At 37.4% G+C, this 14,619-nt stretch overlaps 1 protein-coding gene across 1 annotated transcript; it reads left to right on the top strand.

Annotated features, from left to right (window-relative positions):
* The first annotated feature begins 538 nt into the window (after nt 1-538).
* Nucleotides 539-6,710, top strand: LOC123598935 (putative olfactory receptor 2W6). The gene is made up of 2 exons (XM_045479900.1): nt 539-1,437; nt 6,689-6,710. The coding sequence occupies exons 1-2, from the start codon at nt 539-541 to the stop codon at nt 6,708-6,710; spliced, it is 921 nt and encodes a 306-aa protein (XP_045335856.1).
* The last annotated feature ends 7,909 nt before the right edge of the window (nt 6,711-14,619 follow it).

Raw genomic sequence — 14,619 nt, 5'->3', positions numbered from 1 at the left:
AATTTAAATATTTTGTACAGAGGTACTGTCTATACTTATACCTGCCGGGCCTACCATATAGTAAGTTATCAATACGTTTTTTGTTTTTCGGTTGAGTTTATAATCATGGAAACATGAGAATTGATTATATTAAGTTAAGCTATTGTTCCACAAATTTTAGGGAGTGATTTGTCAGTTAGCAGAAATACACTCAAAGTCAATGGATTCTGAGAAAATTATTTGTTTTTTCCCCCAAATTACTTTGTTGCTCATTATATCAGTAAAAGTTTTTTTTAAAGGATCTATCCACTTATTTCACTTAACCAGATTAGAAGATATTGAGGCAATATTGCTTCCATCACTATACAACTTCCATCACTTTACAGACAAATATTTTTAGCTCCTTACCCTATAATTCCAGGCAATGGTCAGGCAAGTGAACCAGTTAAATAGGTGGAAAAAACCTATTTTCTTGGGACAAAAATGAGGTGCATCATTTTCTGTATGAGTAACACCACACATGTTAACCTCCCCAAACAGGTTTATCAAGCCAAGTGTGATGGAAAGAAATAATGAGAGCTCTGGAAACTTCATTCTGCTTGGGTTCTCTGACCAGCCAAAGCTGGGGATGGTCTTGTTTTTCACTAACATGGTGTTTTACTTTCTGGCTATCACGGGCAACTCGTCCATCATCTTCTTGTCCCTGATGGACCCTCGACTGCACACACCTATGTACTTCTTCCTCTGCAACCTGTCCCTCCTGGATCTCTGTTACACCTCTAGCAGCATTCCTCAGATGCTGGTCAACCTCTGGGGCCCACAAAAGACCATCACTTATATTGGTTGTGTCATACAACTCTTTGCGTTCCTGTCTGTGGGTGGCATTGAATGCATTCTTCTTTCTGTCATGGCCTATGACCGCTTTGTGGCTGTTTGCAAGCCTCTTCACTACATGACCATCATGCACCCACAGCTGTGCCTGCGACTGGCAGCCTGTGCCTGGCTCACTGGGATTGCCAATTCCATCCTCATGTCCCCACTGACAATGTCCCTGGAGCGGTGTGGTCACCATCACATCAACCACTTTGTGTGTGAGATGCCAGCCATCATCCGCATTTCCTGCGTGGACACTAGGCGTGTTGAAGGCCTGGCTTTCTTCTTGGCCATCCCCATTGTCCTGGTGCCCCTCGCCATAATACTGGTTTCCTATGGCTATATTGTAGCCACGGTTCTGCGGATCCAGTCTGCAGCTGGGAAGCGCAAGGCCTTCAACACCTGCTCTTCCCACATGATTGTAGTGTCTCTCTTCTATAGCACTATAATCTACATGTACATGCAGCCTGGGAATGTGGCAAGCCAGGACCAGGGCAAATTCCTAACCCTCTTCTACTGTCTAGTGACCCCCACTCTGAATCCTTTCATCTACACACTGAGAAACAAAGATGTGAAGGGAGCCATGTGGAAGGTTCTTGGGAAAGACCACAGCCTGTTGGATGCAAGAGGGCACTGATGTAGGTGCTTGTTTTCCCTAAAGAATGCTTTGTTCCAGGGAGATAACAATGCATAATGTCATATAAGATGCTGGAGTGAGAATGAAGTAGGGTGTTCTCTCTTTCAGGGATCCCAGAATAAATAACTCCTATCTTTGCTTGCAAGTAGATGGACAGGGCCCCTATGTCCTTCCAAGTGACAGACTCAGTCACAAAAGATAATATGCTGGTGAAGAGAAAAATGTTACTTGGATCAATGAGGTTTTATAGGGAAATAATGAGTTCTTTGCAGCAAACTTGAGACTCTGATTCCAGAAAATTGTAAAGTCACTATTAAGTCAGATCTAAGGAAAATGAGACCCCAAGCAGAAAAATGTGTGTATGTATGTGTGAGGGAGTGACTAATTTTGAGGTACACTTGTTCCACTCCATATACCCTTTTGTTCTAAGTTTTCTAGACCCTAATAGAGAGTGTAATGTTTCTTCTTCAGGCTGTTGTCTGCCTTTTCCTGCCCTGTGCAAATAATTTATAACTGCTTCTCTATCAAACAGTGTTTCTTTAAAATTTCAGGTTATATGCCACTTACTTACTGGTTATTAAATCAACTTAACAAGCATTTAAAAGTGAGTGAGAATGGCATGAAATGGAATAGAAAATTTCAGAGAGGATTGAACAAGGTATGGTAAATCAGTTGTGTGAGTGTTTATGTGTTTATGTGTATCAAAGGTTTTCCTTACAGTGAACCATTGCTACAAAAGTTTGAAAGTCACTGACATAAAGAGTCTTTATTGAAACAAGCTCCTAAGCAGGCAGTACATTTGCACTGGGAAAAAAATGGGGATACAGTTCTTTTATTTTATTTTTTAAAGTTTTTATTTACATTTCAGTTAGTTAACATACAGTGTAATATTAGTTTCGGGTGTACAATATGGTGATTCAACATTTCCATGCAACACCTGGTGCTCCTCACAAGTCCTCTCTTTAATCTCCATCACTCATTCAGCCTATCCCCCCACCCACCTTCTCTCTGGTGACCATTACTTTGTTCTGTATAGTTAAGAGTCTGTTCTTGAGTTACCTCTAAATTCGTAACAATTCATGAACAGAGGTTCATAGAAGGAAATAGTGGCATGGTAGCATGTGGACAGGAACAGTGTAGAAAGTAACCAGGCCACAGCTGCTTACTATGAGAACACTTGCCAGGTTAAATGATGATGATGATGATGATGATGATGGTATTAATTATTATGAATATGGAACTATAGTTCATTAACTCGTGGATTTTCACCACGAGTGAAGTAGGGACGATTCAAATTTAAAGGCAAGGCACAGTTTAGCTTACAATATATATATATTTTCTCAGACTTAAGGTAAAAGGTGAAAATGAGAAAATTTAAGTTGTAAAAATTAATGAAGTTAATAAAATTTCAACTATTCATAGGAACTAATTAGTCTCTGTAATGGTGAACCCTATGTATCAACTTGACTAGGCCACAGTATCTGGGTATTTTGTCAAACACCAGTCCTGCTGTTGCTGTGAAGGTAGTTTTTAGATAAGACTAACACTTCAATCAGTAGACTTTGAGTAATGGACTTCTCTCCATTATGTGGAGAGCTCTCCAATCAGTCTTACAATAAAATAAGCTGAGATCCCCTTAGGAAGATGGAATTCTGTCTTCAGACCGTGGTTGGTCTTTGGCTGCAACATGAACTCTTCCTTGGGTCTCCAGCCTGTACTGAAGATTTTGAACTTATGTGCCCACAAAATCACATGAGCCAATTCCTTAAAATCTCTCTGTCTACCTGTCTATCTCTCTACCTGTCTACATCTGTGTATCTGTCACCTCTCATCTATCTATCTATCTATCTATCATCTATCTATCTATCTATCTATCTATCTATCATCTATCTATTATCTATCATCTACCTATTATCTATATCTATCATCTATGTATCTATGTATATATCTATCATCTATCTACCTATTACCTATCATCTATCTATGTATCTATGTATCTATTTATGTATCTATGTATCTATCTATATCAATCTATTCTCTCTCCATCCATCTATCTATTATCTATTGATCACCTATCTATTTATCTATATCTATCATTTATCTATTCTCTATATCTGTGCATTCTATTGATTCCATTTCTCTGGAGAAACCTAATACTTTCCAAAAATTCATAAAAAATAGGTATGTCTAGATTAACTTTTGCATAAGTTTTACTTACTTTTAACCCTAGCTTCTTTAGGTCTATACCCAGTTTTCATATTTCCTTTCTTATGTTCAAACAACCATTTCCTTAAACAAGAGAAACTTTGCATTTATTTATTAATTTTTTAAATGTTTATTTTTGAGACGGGGGGGGGGAGCAAGAGCTTGTGTAGGGGTGGGGCAGAGAAAGAGAGGGACAGAGGATCCAAAGCAAGTTCTTTGCAGGCTGTAGCAAGCCTGATTTGGGGCCCAAATCCATAAACCATGAGATCATAACTTGGTCCGAAGTTGAACCCTCAACTGACTGAGCCACCTAGGTTCTCCTTTGCTTTTATTTTTAGCCCACACTTCCTTACTGGATTGATAGAAATTAGAAAACCATGTGAGTATTGCAGAGCTTGAGGAGGGCAAGTTAGTTTATGCATATACTACTTTATTGTCTGGTTTCTCTGAATAAAAGAAAGTTTGTGGCAATCTTTCTTCATTTTTGTCTTTATGAAATCTTTGAATTATATTTTCATGGTTTTGCCTCTTGGTGGTCTTGATACGTTTATACTTGTATGTACTAGGTATTGCAAGTTGTGAGTATATGTCACATGTTCTCTGTGTAGCTTCTGGTACAATGTCACATGCATTTAATGTGGGCCTGTATAAACAACAGTGCTAAAACAGGTTTTAGTCTATGTTTAAATAAGTAATTTAGAATTATTAATTTACCTTTTTAAATTTTTTTTTTTGGCAAGGAAACAGTCCTATAGCATCTTTCTGTTTAGAGAATCCACCCAATTTTTCTATGCCTACAGTATTAATTATAACATGATTGATAAAGTTCCATTAGGATAAGATTGTTAGCATTTTCAACTTTTTATGAAAAAAAGGGGAGAAGCCAAGATGGCAGAACGGCATGGAAGTTTTTTTGTGTCTCGTGTCCATAAAATACAGCCAGATCAACATTAAACCATCCTGCACACCTAGAAAACTGATTTGGGGATTAACACAACAATCTGCACAACCTGAACCACAGAACTCAGCAGGTACATGATGTGGAAGGTGAACTGGGGGAGAGAGAAGCTGCAGAGGGCAGGGAACTATTTTTGCTTGTGGAGAAAAGATGGAGATGGAAGGGCAGAATAAGGGACAAGCACCCCCCCCAAAAAAAAAGCAGGTAGGAACAACTGCAGGGACTGAATTAAAAAGGGAGAAAGGAGAAAGGGGAAGGTTTGAACTCCATTAAGACTGTATAAACAAGGGGAGCACAAAGTCTGAAACTCCACAGCTTGATACCTGGTAGTACTCTGGTGAGAAGGGTGAGTTCCCAGGAGCAGAGTGAAGTCTGGGGGGTCTTCAGGCCACATGGGGAGAGGTAGTTCCTCTATAGGGAGGACATCTAGTAGAGGCTGTGTGGCGACACCCACAGGAAAAGGCTCCAGTGGACCTGGGAGAACAACCACATTCTCTGGTGATGGAACAAGGTCATTGGGGTTGAAGCCTGGTGCCAGATGTGTGTTGTGATTTTCCATAAGCCCTGAAACACTTGTGATAATGATCGTGTGAACTTTTTCTGGGGTGGGCTGGCACCTGGCCAGTCTATGGGCATTGGCAGCTGCACAGTCCCATGAACATTCCTGGGTAGGGCCAGCCCCTGGCCATTGCTCAGTGTGATCCTCCTACAGATGGACAGAATGGGTCAAAGCTGCAGTCCCTCAGAAACAAAAGGTCAGGGAAAACACCCACATCTGATATAAAACTCAGGAGGGAGGTACTGCCTGGGCCTTGGTCACAGACAGTGTAAAAGTGGGGAGTGGATGGAAGCTGAAGACAAAGGACGGGTTAGGTGATTGCTGATCAGGGAGAACAGAGTTTCTATACTAGAGACTGGGTAGCTGGGCGATGCCATTTTCACCACTCTTGCGCGTATGCATACACACCTACAAGTGCCACAACAATCCACGCCAGTAAGCTAAGCAGAGCCATCTAGTGGAGAATGAAGCCATTAAACTAAGCCCAACTGGGCCAACCTCGCTCTTCAGAAACACAAGTCTCTCCACTTGCTTAATTTACTGACTATACAGGGCTTCATAGTTTGACTTCTAGGGGAAAATGAAATAATTTCAATTGTATTTCAGTCTTTTCTTTAGTCCATCTATATAATTTTTCTTTTTTTCTTTTTTTCCTCTTTTTCATTTCTTTTCCTTTTCTTGAATACAGAAAGAGAAAAAAATTGTTCTTATTTTCAAGTTTTATTAAATATATTTTTCCTTAATTTTATTTTCTACTTTATTTTTTATTTTTGTGTAAATTTTATCAAATTCTATTGTACTTCCATCATTTCATTCTATTTTAGTGTATTCATATTTTCAAATTTTCAAATAATTTCCTTTTTTTTCTTTCTTTACCCTTTTTTGTTTAATCTACCAACCCCTTTCAACACCCAGACCAAAACACACTTAGGATCTAGCATCATTTATTTGATTTTCTTGTGTGTGTGTCCTTTTTAATTTTTTAATTTTAATTTTTTAATTAAAAAAAATTTAATTTTAATTAGTTTTTTACATCACTAATTCTTTTTGTCCCTTCAAAATGATGAAATGAAAGAATTCACTCCAAAAGAAAGAGCAGGAAGAAATGCCCAGGGACTTAACCAACACAAATACAAGAAAAATGTCTGAACCAGAATTTAGCATCATAACAATAATAATAATACTAGCTGGGGTAGAAAATAGATTAGAATTCCTTTCTGTGGAGATAAAAGAAGTAAAAGCTAGTCAGGATGAAATAAAAAATGTTAAAATTGAGCTGCAATCTTAAATGGATGCCATGGCAGCAAGGATGGATGAGGCAGAACAGAGACTCAGCAATATGGAGGACAAACTTATGGAGAATAATAAAGCAGAAAATAAGAGGAAGACTAAGGCAAAAAAGTATGATTTAAGAATGAGAGAAATCAATGACTCATTAAAAAGGAACAACATCAGAATCATAGGGGTCCCAGAAGAGGAAGAGAGTGAAAAAGGGGTAGAAGGGTTCTGTGAGCAAATAGCAGAAACTTTTACTAGCCTGGGGAAAGACACAGACATCAAAATTCAGGAAGCACAGAGGACTTCCATTATATTCAACAAAAAATGACCATCAACAAGGCATATCATAGTTAATTTTAGAAAATACTCAGGTAAGGAAAGAATCATGAAAGCAACAAGGGAAAAAAAAGTCCTTAACCTACAAGGGAAGATAGATCAGGTTTGCAGCAGACCTATCCACAGAAACTTGGCAGGCCAGAAAGGAGTGGCAGGATATATTCAGTGTGATGATTCAGAAAAATATGCAGCCAAGAAATCTTTATCCAGCAAGACTGTCACTCAAAATAGAAGGAGAGATTAAAAATTTCCCAGACAAAAATTAAAGGAGTTTGTGACCACTGAACCAGCCCTGCTAGAAATTTAAAGGAGGACTCTCTGAGGGGAGAAAAGATTAAATAAATAAATAAATAAATATCAAAACAACAAAGACTAGAAAGGACCAGAGACAACCACCAGAATCTCCACCCTATAAGCAGCATAATGGCAATAAATTCATATCTTTCAGTGTTCACTCTAAACATCAGTTCACTAAATGCTCCAATCAAAAGACATAGAGTACCAGAATGGATAGGAAAACAACATCCATCTGAAAGACTTAAATATAAGACAGGAAGCAATCAAAATCCTCGAGGAGAAAGCAGGCAAAAACCTCTGTGATCTTGGCTGCAGTAACTTCTTACTCAACACGTCTCCAGAGGCAAGGGAAACAAAAGCAAAAATGAACTACTGGGACCTCATCAAAATAAAAAGCTTCTGCACAGTGAAGGAAACAATCAGCAAAACTAAAAGACAACTGACAGAATGGGAGAAGATATTTGCAAATGACATATCAGATAAAGGGTTAGTATCCAAAATCTATCAAGAACTTATCAAACTCAACACCCCAAAAACAAATAATCCACTGAAGAAATGGGAAAAAGACATGAATAGACACTTCTCCAAAGAAGACATCCAGATGGCCAACTGAAACGTGAAAAAATGCTCAACATCACTCATCATCAGGAAAATACAAACCAAAACCACAATGAGATACCACCTTATACCTGTCAGAATGCTTAACATCAACAATTCAGGCAACAATAGATGTTAGCAAGGATGCGGAGAAAGAGGATCTCTTTTGCACTGCTGGTGGGAATGCAAGCTGATGCATCCACTCTGGAAAACAGTACAGAGGTCCCTCAAAAAACTAAAAATAGAACTACCCTATGACCCAGAAATTGCACTAGTAGGCATTTATCCCAGGGATACAGGTGTGCTGTTTCAAAGGGACACATGCACCCCCATGTTTACAGCAGCACTATCATCAATAGCCAAAGTATGGAAAGAGCCCACAAGTCCATCGATGGATGAATGGATAAAGAAGATGTGGTATATATATACAATGGAGTATTACTCGGCAATCAAAGAGAATGAAATCTTTCCATTTGCAACTACGTGGATGAAACTGGAGGGTATTATGCTAAGTGAAATTAGTCAGAGAAAGACAAAAATCATATGACTTCACTCATATGAGGACTTTAAGAGACAAAACACATGAACATAAGGGAAGGGAAACAAAAATAATATAAAACCAGGAAAGGGGACAAAACATAAGAGACTTATAAATATGGAGAACAAACTGAGGGTTACAAGAGGGGTTGTGGGAGGGGCTATGGGCTAAATGGGTAAGGGACATTAAGGAAACTACTCCTGAAATCATTGTTTCACTATATGCTAATTAATTTGGATGTAAATTAAAAAAAATTAAAAAATAAAATTAAAAAAAGAAAAAAGAAAACTCTGATAATAGCTGGAGACTATCCTATGGTCTGGAAAAAAAAAAAGAAAACAAGATCCATCTATATGCTGTTTACAAGAGACCCACTTTAGACCTAAAGACACCTTCAGATTGAAAGTAAGGGGATGGAAAACCATCTATCATGCTAATGGTTACCAAAAGAGTGCCGGAGTAGCCATACTTATATCAGACAATCTAGACTTTACAAAAAAGACTTTAACAAGAGATGAAGAAGGGTATTATATCATAATTAAGGGTCTATCCACCAAGAAGACCTAACAATTGTAAACATTTATGGTCCAAATGTGAAAGCACCCAAATATATAAATCCATTATTCACAAACATAAAGAAACTCATTGATAATAATACTATATTAGTAGGGGACTTCAACACCCATCTTACAACAATGGGCAGATCATCTAATCAAAAAATCAACAAGGAAATAATGGCTTTGAATGACACTGGATCAGATGGACTTAACAGATATATTCAGAATATTTCATCCTAAAGCAGCAGAATATACATTATTGTCAAGTGCACATGGAACATTCTCAAGAGTAGACCACATACTGGGACACAAATCAGCCTCAATGAGTACAAAAAGACTGAGATCATACTATGCATATTTTCAGACCATATTGCTATGAAACTCAAAATCAACCACGAGAAAAAATTTGGAAAGGTAACACACACTTGGAGACTAAAGAACATCCTACTAAAGAATGAATGGGCTAAGCAAGAAGTTAAAGAGGTAATTAAAAAGTACATGGGAGCCAATGAAAATGATAACACCACAACCCAAAACCTCTTGGATGCAGCAAAGGCGGTCATAAGGGGAAAGTGTATAGCAATCCAGGCCTTCCTAAAGAGGGAAGAAAGTTCTCAGATACACAAACTAACTTTACAGTTTAAAGAGCTGGAAAAAGAACAGCAAATAAAACCCCAAACCAGCAGAAGACAGGAAATAATAAAGCTTACAGTAGAACTAATGCTATAAAAAAACCCCAAAAAACCAAAAAAACCAAAACAGTAGAACAGATCAATGAAACCAGAAGCTGGTTCTTTGAAAGTATTAACAAAATTGATCAAAAAGAAAAAGGAAAGGACCCAAATAAATAAAACAAGGAATGAAATAGGAGAGATCACAACCAACACAGCAGAAATAAAAACAATAAAAGAGAATATTATGACCAATTATATGCCAATATAATGGGCAACCTGGAAGAAATGGACAAATTCCTAGAAATATATATAGTACCAAAACTGAAACAGAAAGAAATAGAAAATCTGAACAGACCCTTAACCAGTAAAGAGATCGAATTGGTAATCAAAAATCTCTGAGAAAACAAGATTCCAGGGCCAGGTGGCTTTCCAAGGAAATTCTACCAAACATTTAAGGAAGAGATAACCCCTATTCTCTTGAAGCATTTCCAAAAAATAGAAATGGAAGGAAAACTTCAAACTCTTTCTATGAAGCCAGCATTACATTGATTCCAAAACGAGCCAAAGACCCACTAAAAAGAACTATAGACCAGTGCCCTGATGACTGTGGATGCAAAAATCCTCAACAAGCTATTAGCCAATGTATCCAACAATACATTAAAAAAATATTCACCATGACCAAGTGGGATTTATATCTGGGATAAAGGCCTGGTTCAATACACGGAACAATCAATGTGACTCATCACATCAATAAAAGAAAGAACAAGAGCCACATGATCCTCCCAATAGATGCAGAGAAAGAATTTGACAAAATACAGCATCCTTTCTTGATAAAAACCCTCAAGAAAGTAGGAATAGAAGAATCATACAATGAAATCATAGAGCCATGTACAAAAGACCCAACGTTAGTATCATCCACAATGGGGAAAAACTGAGAGCTTTCCCTCTAAGGTCAAGAACAAGACAGGGATGTCCACTCTCACCACTGTTATTCAACATAGCATTGGAAGTCTTAGCCTCAGCAATCAGACAACACAAAGAAATAAAAGACACCCTAATCGGCCAGGAGGAGGACAAACTTTCACTCTTCACAGATGACAAGGTACTCTATATGGAAAACCCTAAATATTCTGCCAAAAAACGCTAGAACTGATTCATGAATTCAACAAAGTTGCAGGATATAAAATCAATGCACAGAAATCGTTTGTATTCCTATACACCAACAATGAAGCAACAGAAAGAGAAATCAAGGAAAAGATCCCATTTACAGTTGCACCAAAAACCATAAAATACTAGGAATAACTCTAACCAAAGAGGAGAAAAATCTACACTGAATACTATAGAAAGCTCATGAAAGAAATTGAGGAAGACACACACAAAAAAGGAAAAATATTCCATGCTCCTGGATAGGAAGAACAAATATTGTTAAAATGCCATTACTGCCCAAAGCAATCTACATATTCAATGCAATCCTTATCAAAATAACACCAGCATTCTTCACGGAGCCAGCACAAACAATCCTAATATTTGTATGGAACCACAAAAGACCCCAAATAGCCAAAGCAATCTTGAAAAAGGAAACCAAAGCAAGAGACATCACAATCCCAGACTTCAAGCTGTATTACAAAGCTGCAATAATCAAGACAGTATGGTACTTGCACAAAAACAGACACTCAGATCAATGGAACAAAATGGTGAACCCAGAAAAGGACCCACAAACGTATGGTCAACTAATCGTTGACAGGCAGGAAAGACTATACAATGGAATAAAGACAGTGTCTTCAGCAAGTGGTGCTGGGAAAACTGGACAGCGACAGGCAGATGAATGAACCTGGACCACGTTCTTACACCATAGACAAAAATAAACTCAAAATGGGTGAAAGGCCTAAATGTAAGACAAGAAGCCATCGAAATCCTTGAGGGGAAATCAGGCAAAAACCTCTTTGACCTTGGTTGCAGCGACTTCTTACTCAACACGTCTCCATGGGCAAGAGAAATGAAAACAAAAATGAACTATTGGGATCTCATCAAAATAAAAAGCTTCTGCACAGCAAAGGAAACAATCAGCAAAACTAAAAGGCAACTGACAGAATGGGAGAAGATATTTGTAAATGACATGTCAGATAAAGGGTTAGTATCCAAAATATATAAAGAACCTATCAAACTGAACACCCCCAAAAAACAAATAATACAGTGAAGAAATGAGCAAAAGACATGAATAGACGTTTCTCCAAAGAAGACATCCAGATGGCCAACTGGGAAATACAAATCAAAACCACATCAGGGAGGGATGTGGTCCTCATCAGGGAAATACAAATCAAAACCACAATGAGATATCGTCTCACACCTATCAAAATGGGTAACATTAACAATTCAGGCAATAAGAGATGTTGGTGACGATGCGGAGAAAGAGGATCTCTTTTGAACTACTGGTGGGAATGCAAACTGGTGTAGCCACTCTGGAAAAGAATACGTTGGTTCTTCAAGAAATGAAAAATAGAACTACCCTACGACCCATAAATTGCACTACTAGGCATTTATCCACGGAATACAGGTATGCTGTTTCGAAGGCACACATACACCTCAATGTTTATAGAAGCACTATCAACAATAGCCAAAGTGTGGAAAGAGTCCAAATGTCCATCAATGGTTGAATAGATTAAGAAGATATATATATATATATATATATATATATATATATATATATATATGTATATATATATATATATATACACATACACACACACATATATACATATATATTACTCAGCAATCAAAAAGAATAAAATCTTTTCTTTTGCCTTTTGCAACTACATGGATTGAACTAGAGTTTATTATGCTAAGAGAAATTATTTAGTCAAAGGCAAATATCATATGACTTTACTCACATGAGGACTTTAAGACCCAGAACAAATGAACACAAGGGAAGGGAAACATAAATAATATAAAACATGGAGGGGGACAAAACATAAAAGACTCTTAAATATGGAGAACAAAGTGTTACTGGAGGGTGCTGGTAGGGGGAATGGGCTAAATGGCTAAGGGACTTTAAAGAATCTACTCCTGGAATCAGTTTTTGCGCTATATGCTAACTAACTTGTATGTAAATTAAAAAAAATGAATACATGTTAAAAAAATTAAAAATAAAAAAATAAAAACACAATTTATAACTACCAGAGAACACAAGCTGTTTTTTTCTAATAAATACTCTAACATACACTGTTTCACACTGCTAACATATAGAGGGGACAAATATTAAAACTTTCTGTGTCTTATCAAAAATGTCTTGGAGGCTGTCTAGTAAATATATGTAGACACAGATTTTCTCTTCATTATGACAAAATGGAAATTTGAATATTGGAATGGTGGATGGTTTTATGTAGTTAGTCTCTAAATGTACCCTTTTCCTTTTGAAACAAAAGGAAATCTTTTTGCATCACAAATGCTTTTGCTTCAAGGTTGTCTCAAGGTTTAACACTGACTATGATTTCAGTTTGAGTACACACCATTTCCAATAGGATTTTAGTTAAGGCATATCACACTGTTAGTTCATGAAACTCCAATACTGTATATTGTTCCTTTTTCTTTTTAACATTTACTTATTTAGTATACATATTCAGGTATAATTGGCATTAGTGTTATATTAGTTGCAAATATACAATATAGTGATATAACATTTCCATACAACACCCAGTGCTCATCATAAGTGTGTTTTTTTTAATATGAAATTTATTGTCATATTGGTTTCCATACAACACCCAGTGCTGATCCCAACAGGTGCCCTCCTCAATGCCCATCACCTACTTTCCCCTCCCTTCCACCCCTCCATCAACCCTCAGTTTATTCTCAGTTTTTAAGAGTCTCTTATGGTTTGGCTCCCTCCCTCTCTAATTTTTTTTCCCCTTCCTTTTGCCCTCGCCTTTTGTTAAGTTTCTCAGTATCTACATAAGAGTAAAAACATATGGTATCTGTCTTTCTCTATATGACTTATTTCACTTAGCATAACACTTTCCAGTTCCAACTACATTGCTACAAGAGGCCATATTTCATACTTTCTCATTGCCAAGTAGTATTCCATTGTGTATATAAACCACAATTTCTTTATCCATTAATCAGTTGATGGACATTTAGGCTCTTTCCATAACTTGGCTACTGTTAAAAGTGCTGCTATAAACATTGGGGTACAAGTGCCCTTATGGATCAGCACTCCTGCATCCCTTGGGTACATTCGTAACAATGCTATTGCTGGGTCATAGGGTAGATCTATTTTTAATTTTTTGAGGAACCTCCACACTGTTTTCCAGAGTGGCTGCACCAGTTTGCATTCCCAACAGTGAAAGAGGGTTCCTGTTTCTCCACATCCTCTCCAGCATCTATAGTCTCCTGATTTGTTCATTTTATCCACTTTGACTAGTGTGAGGTGCAATCTCAGTGTGGTTTTGATTTCTATTTCCCTGATGATGAGTGATGTTGAGCATCTTTTCATGTGCCAGTTGGACATCTGAATGTCTTCTTTAGAGAAGTGTCTATTCATGTTTTCTGCCCATTTCTTCACTGTATTATTTGTTTTTCGGGTGTGGAGTTTGCTGAGTTCTTCATAGATTTTGGATGGTAGCCCTTTGTCCAATATGTCATTTGCAAATATCTTTTCCCATTCCATCAGTTGTCTTTTAGTTTTGTTGATTGCTTCCTTTGCAGTGCAGAAGCTTTTTATCTTTATGAGGTCCCAATAGTTTATTTTTGTTTTTAATTCCCTTGCCTTTGAGGATGTGTCAAGTAAGAAATTGTTGCGGCTGAGGTCCGAGAGGTTTTTTCCTGCTTTCTCCTCTAGAGTTTTGATGGTTTCCTGTCTCACATTCAGGACCTTTATCTATTTTGAGTTTATTATTGTGAATAGTGTAAGAAAGTGGTGTAGTTTCATTCTTCTGCATGTTGCTTTCCAGTTCTCCCAGCACCGTTTGTTAAAGAGACTGTCTTTTTTCCATTGGATATTCTTTCCTGCTTTGTCAAAGATTAGTTGGCCATACTTTTGTGCGTCCAATTCTGGAGTCTCTATAGTATTCCATTGGTTGATGTGTCTGTTTTTGTGCCAACACCATGCTGTCTTGATGATTACAGCTTTGTATAGAGG

Source organism: Leopardus geoffroyi, chromosome A1 (genome assembly GCF_018350155.1).
Source record: "Leopardus geoffroyi isolate Oge1 chromosome A1, O.geoffroyi_Oge1_pat1.0, whole genome shotgun sequence".
In the NCBI taxonomy this organism is placed as follows: Eukaryota; Metazoa; Chordata; class Mammalia; order Carnivora; family Felidae; genus Leopardus; species Leopardus geoffroyi.
The sequence above is the reverse complement of the archived record's forward strand: the minus strand, read 5'-3'. Positions and strand labels throughout refer to the sequence as shown.

Coding starts and splice junctions, on each gene's coding strand:
- LOC123598935 (XM_045479900.1), top strand. CDS start 539: ATGGAAAGAAATAATGAGAGCTCTGGAAACTTCATTCTGCTTGGGTTC. Junction 1,438..6,688: donor AAAGATGTGAAGGGAGCCAT/GTGGAAGGTTCT, acceptor GTCCCAGAAGAG/GAAGAGAGTGAAAAAGGGGT.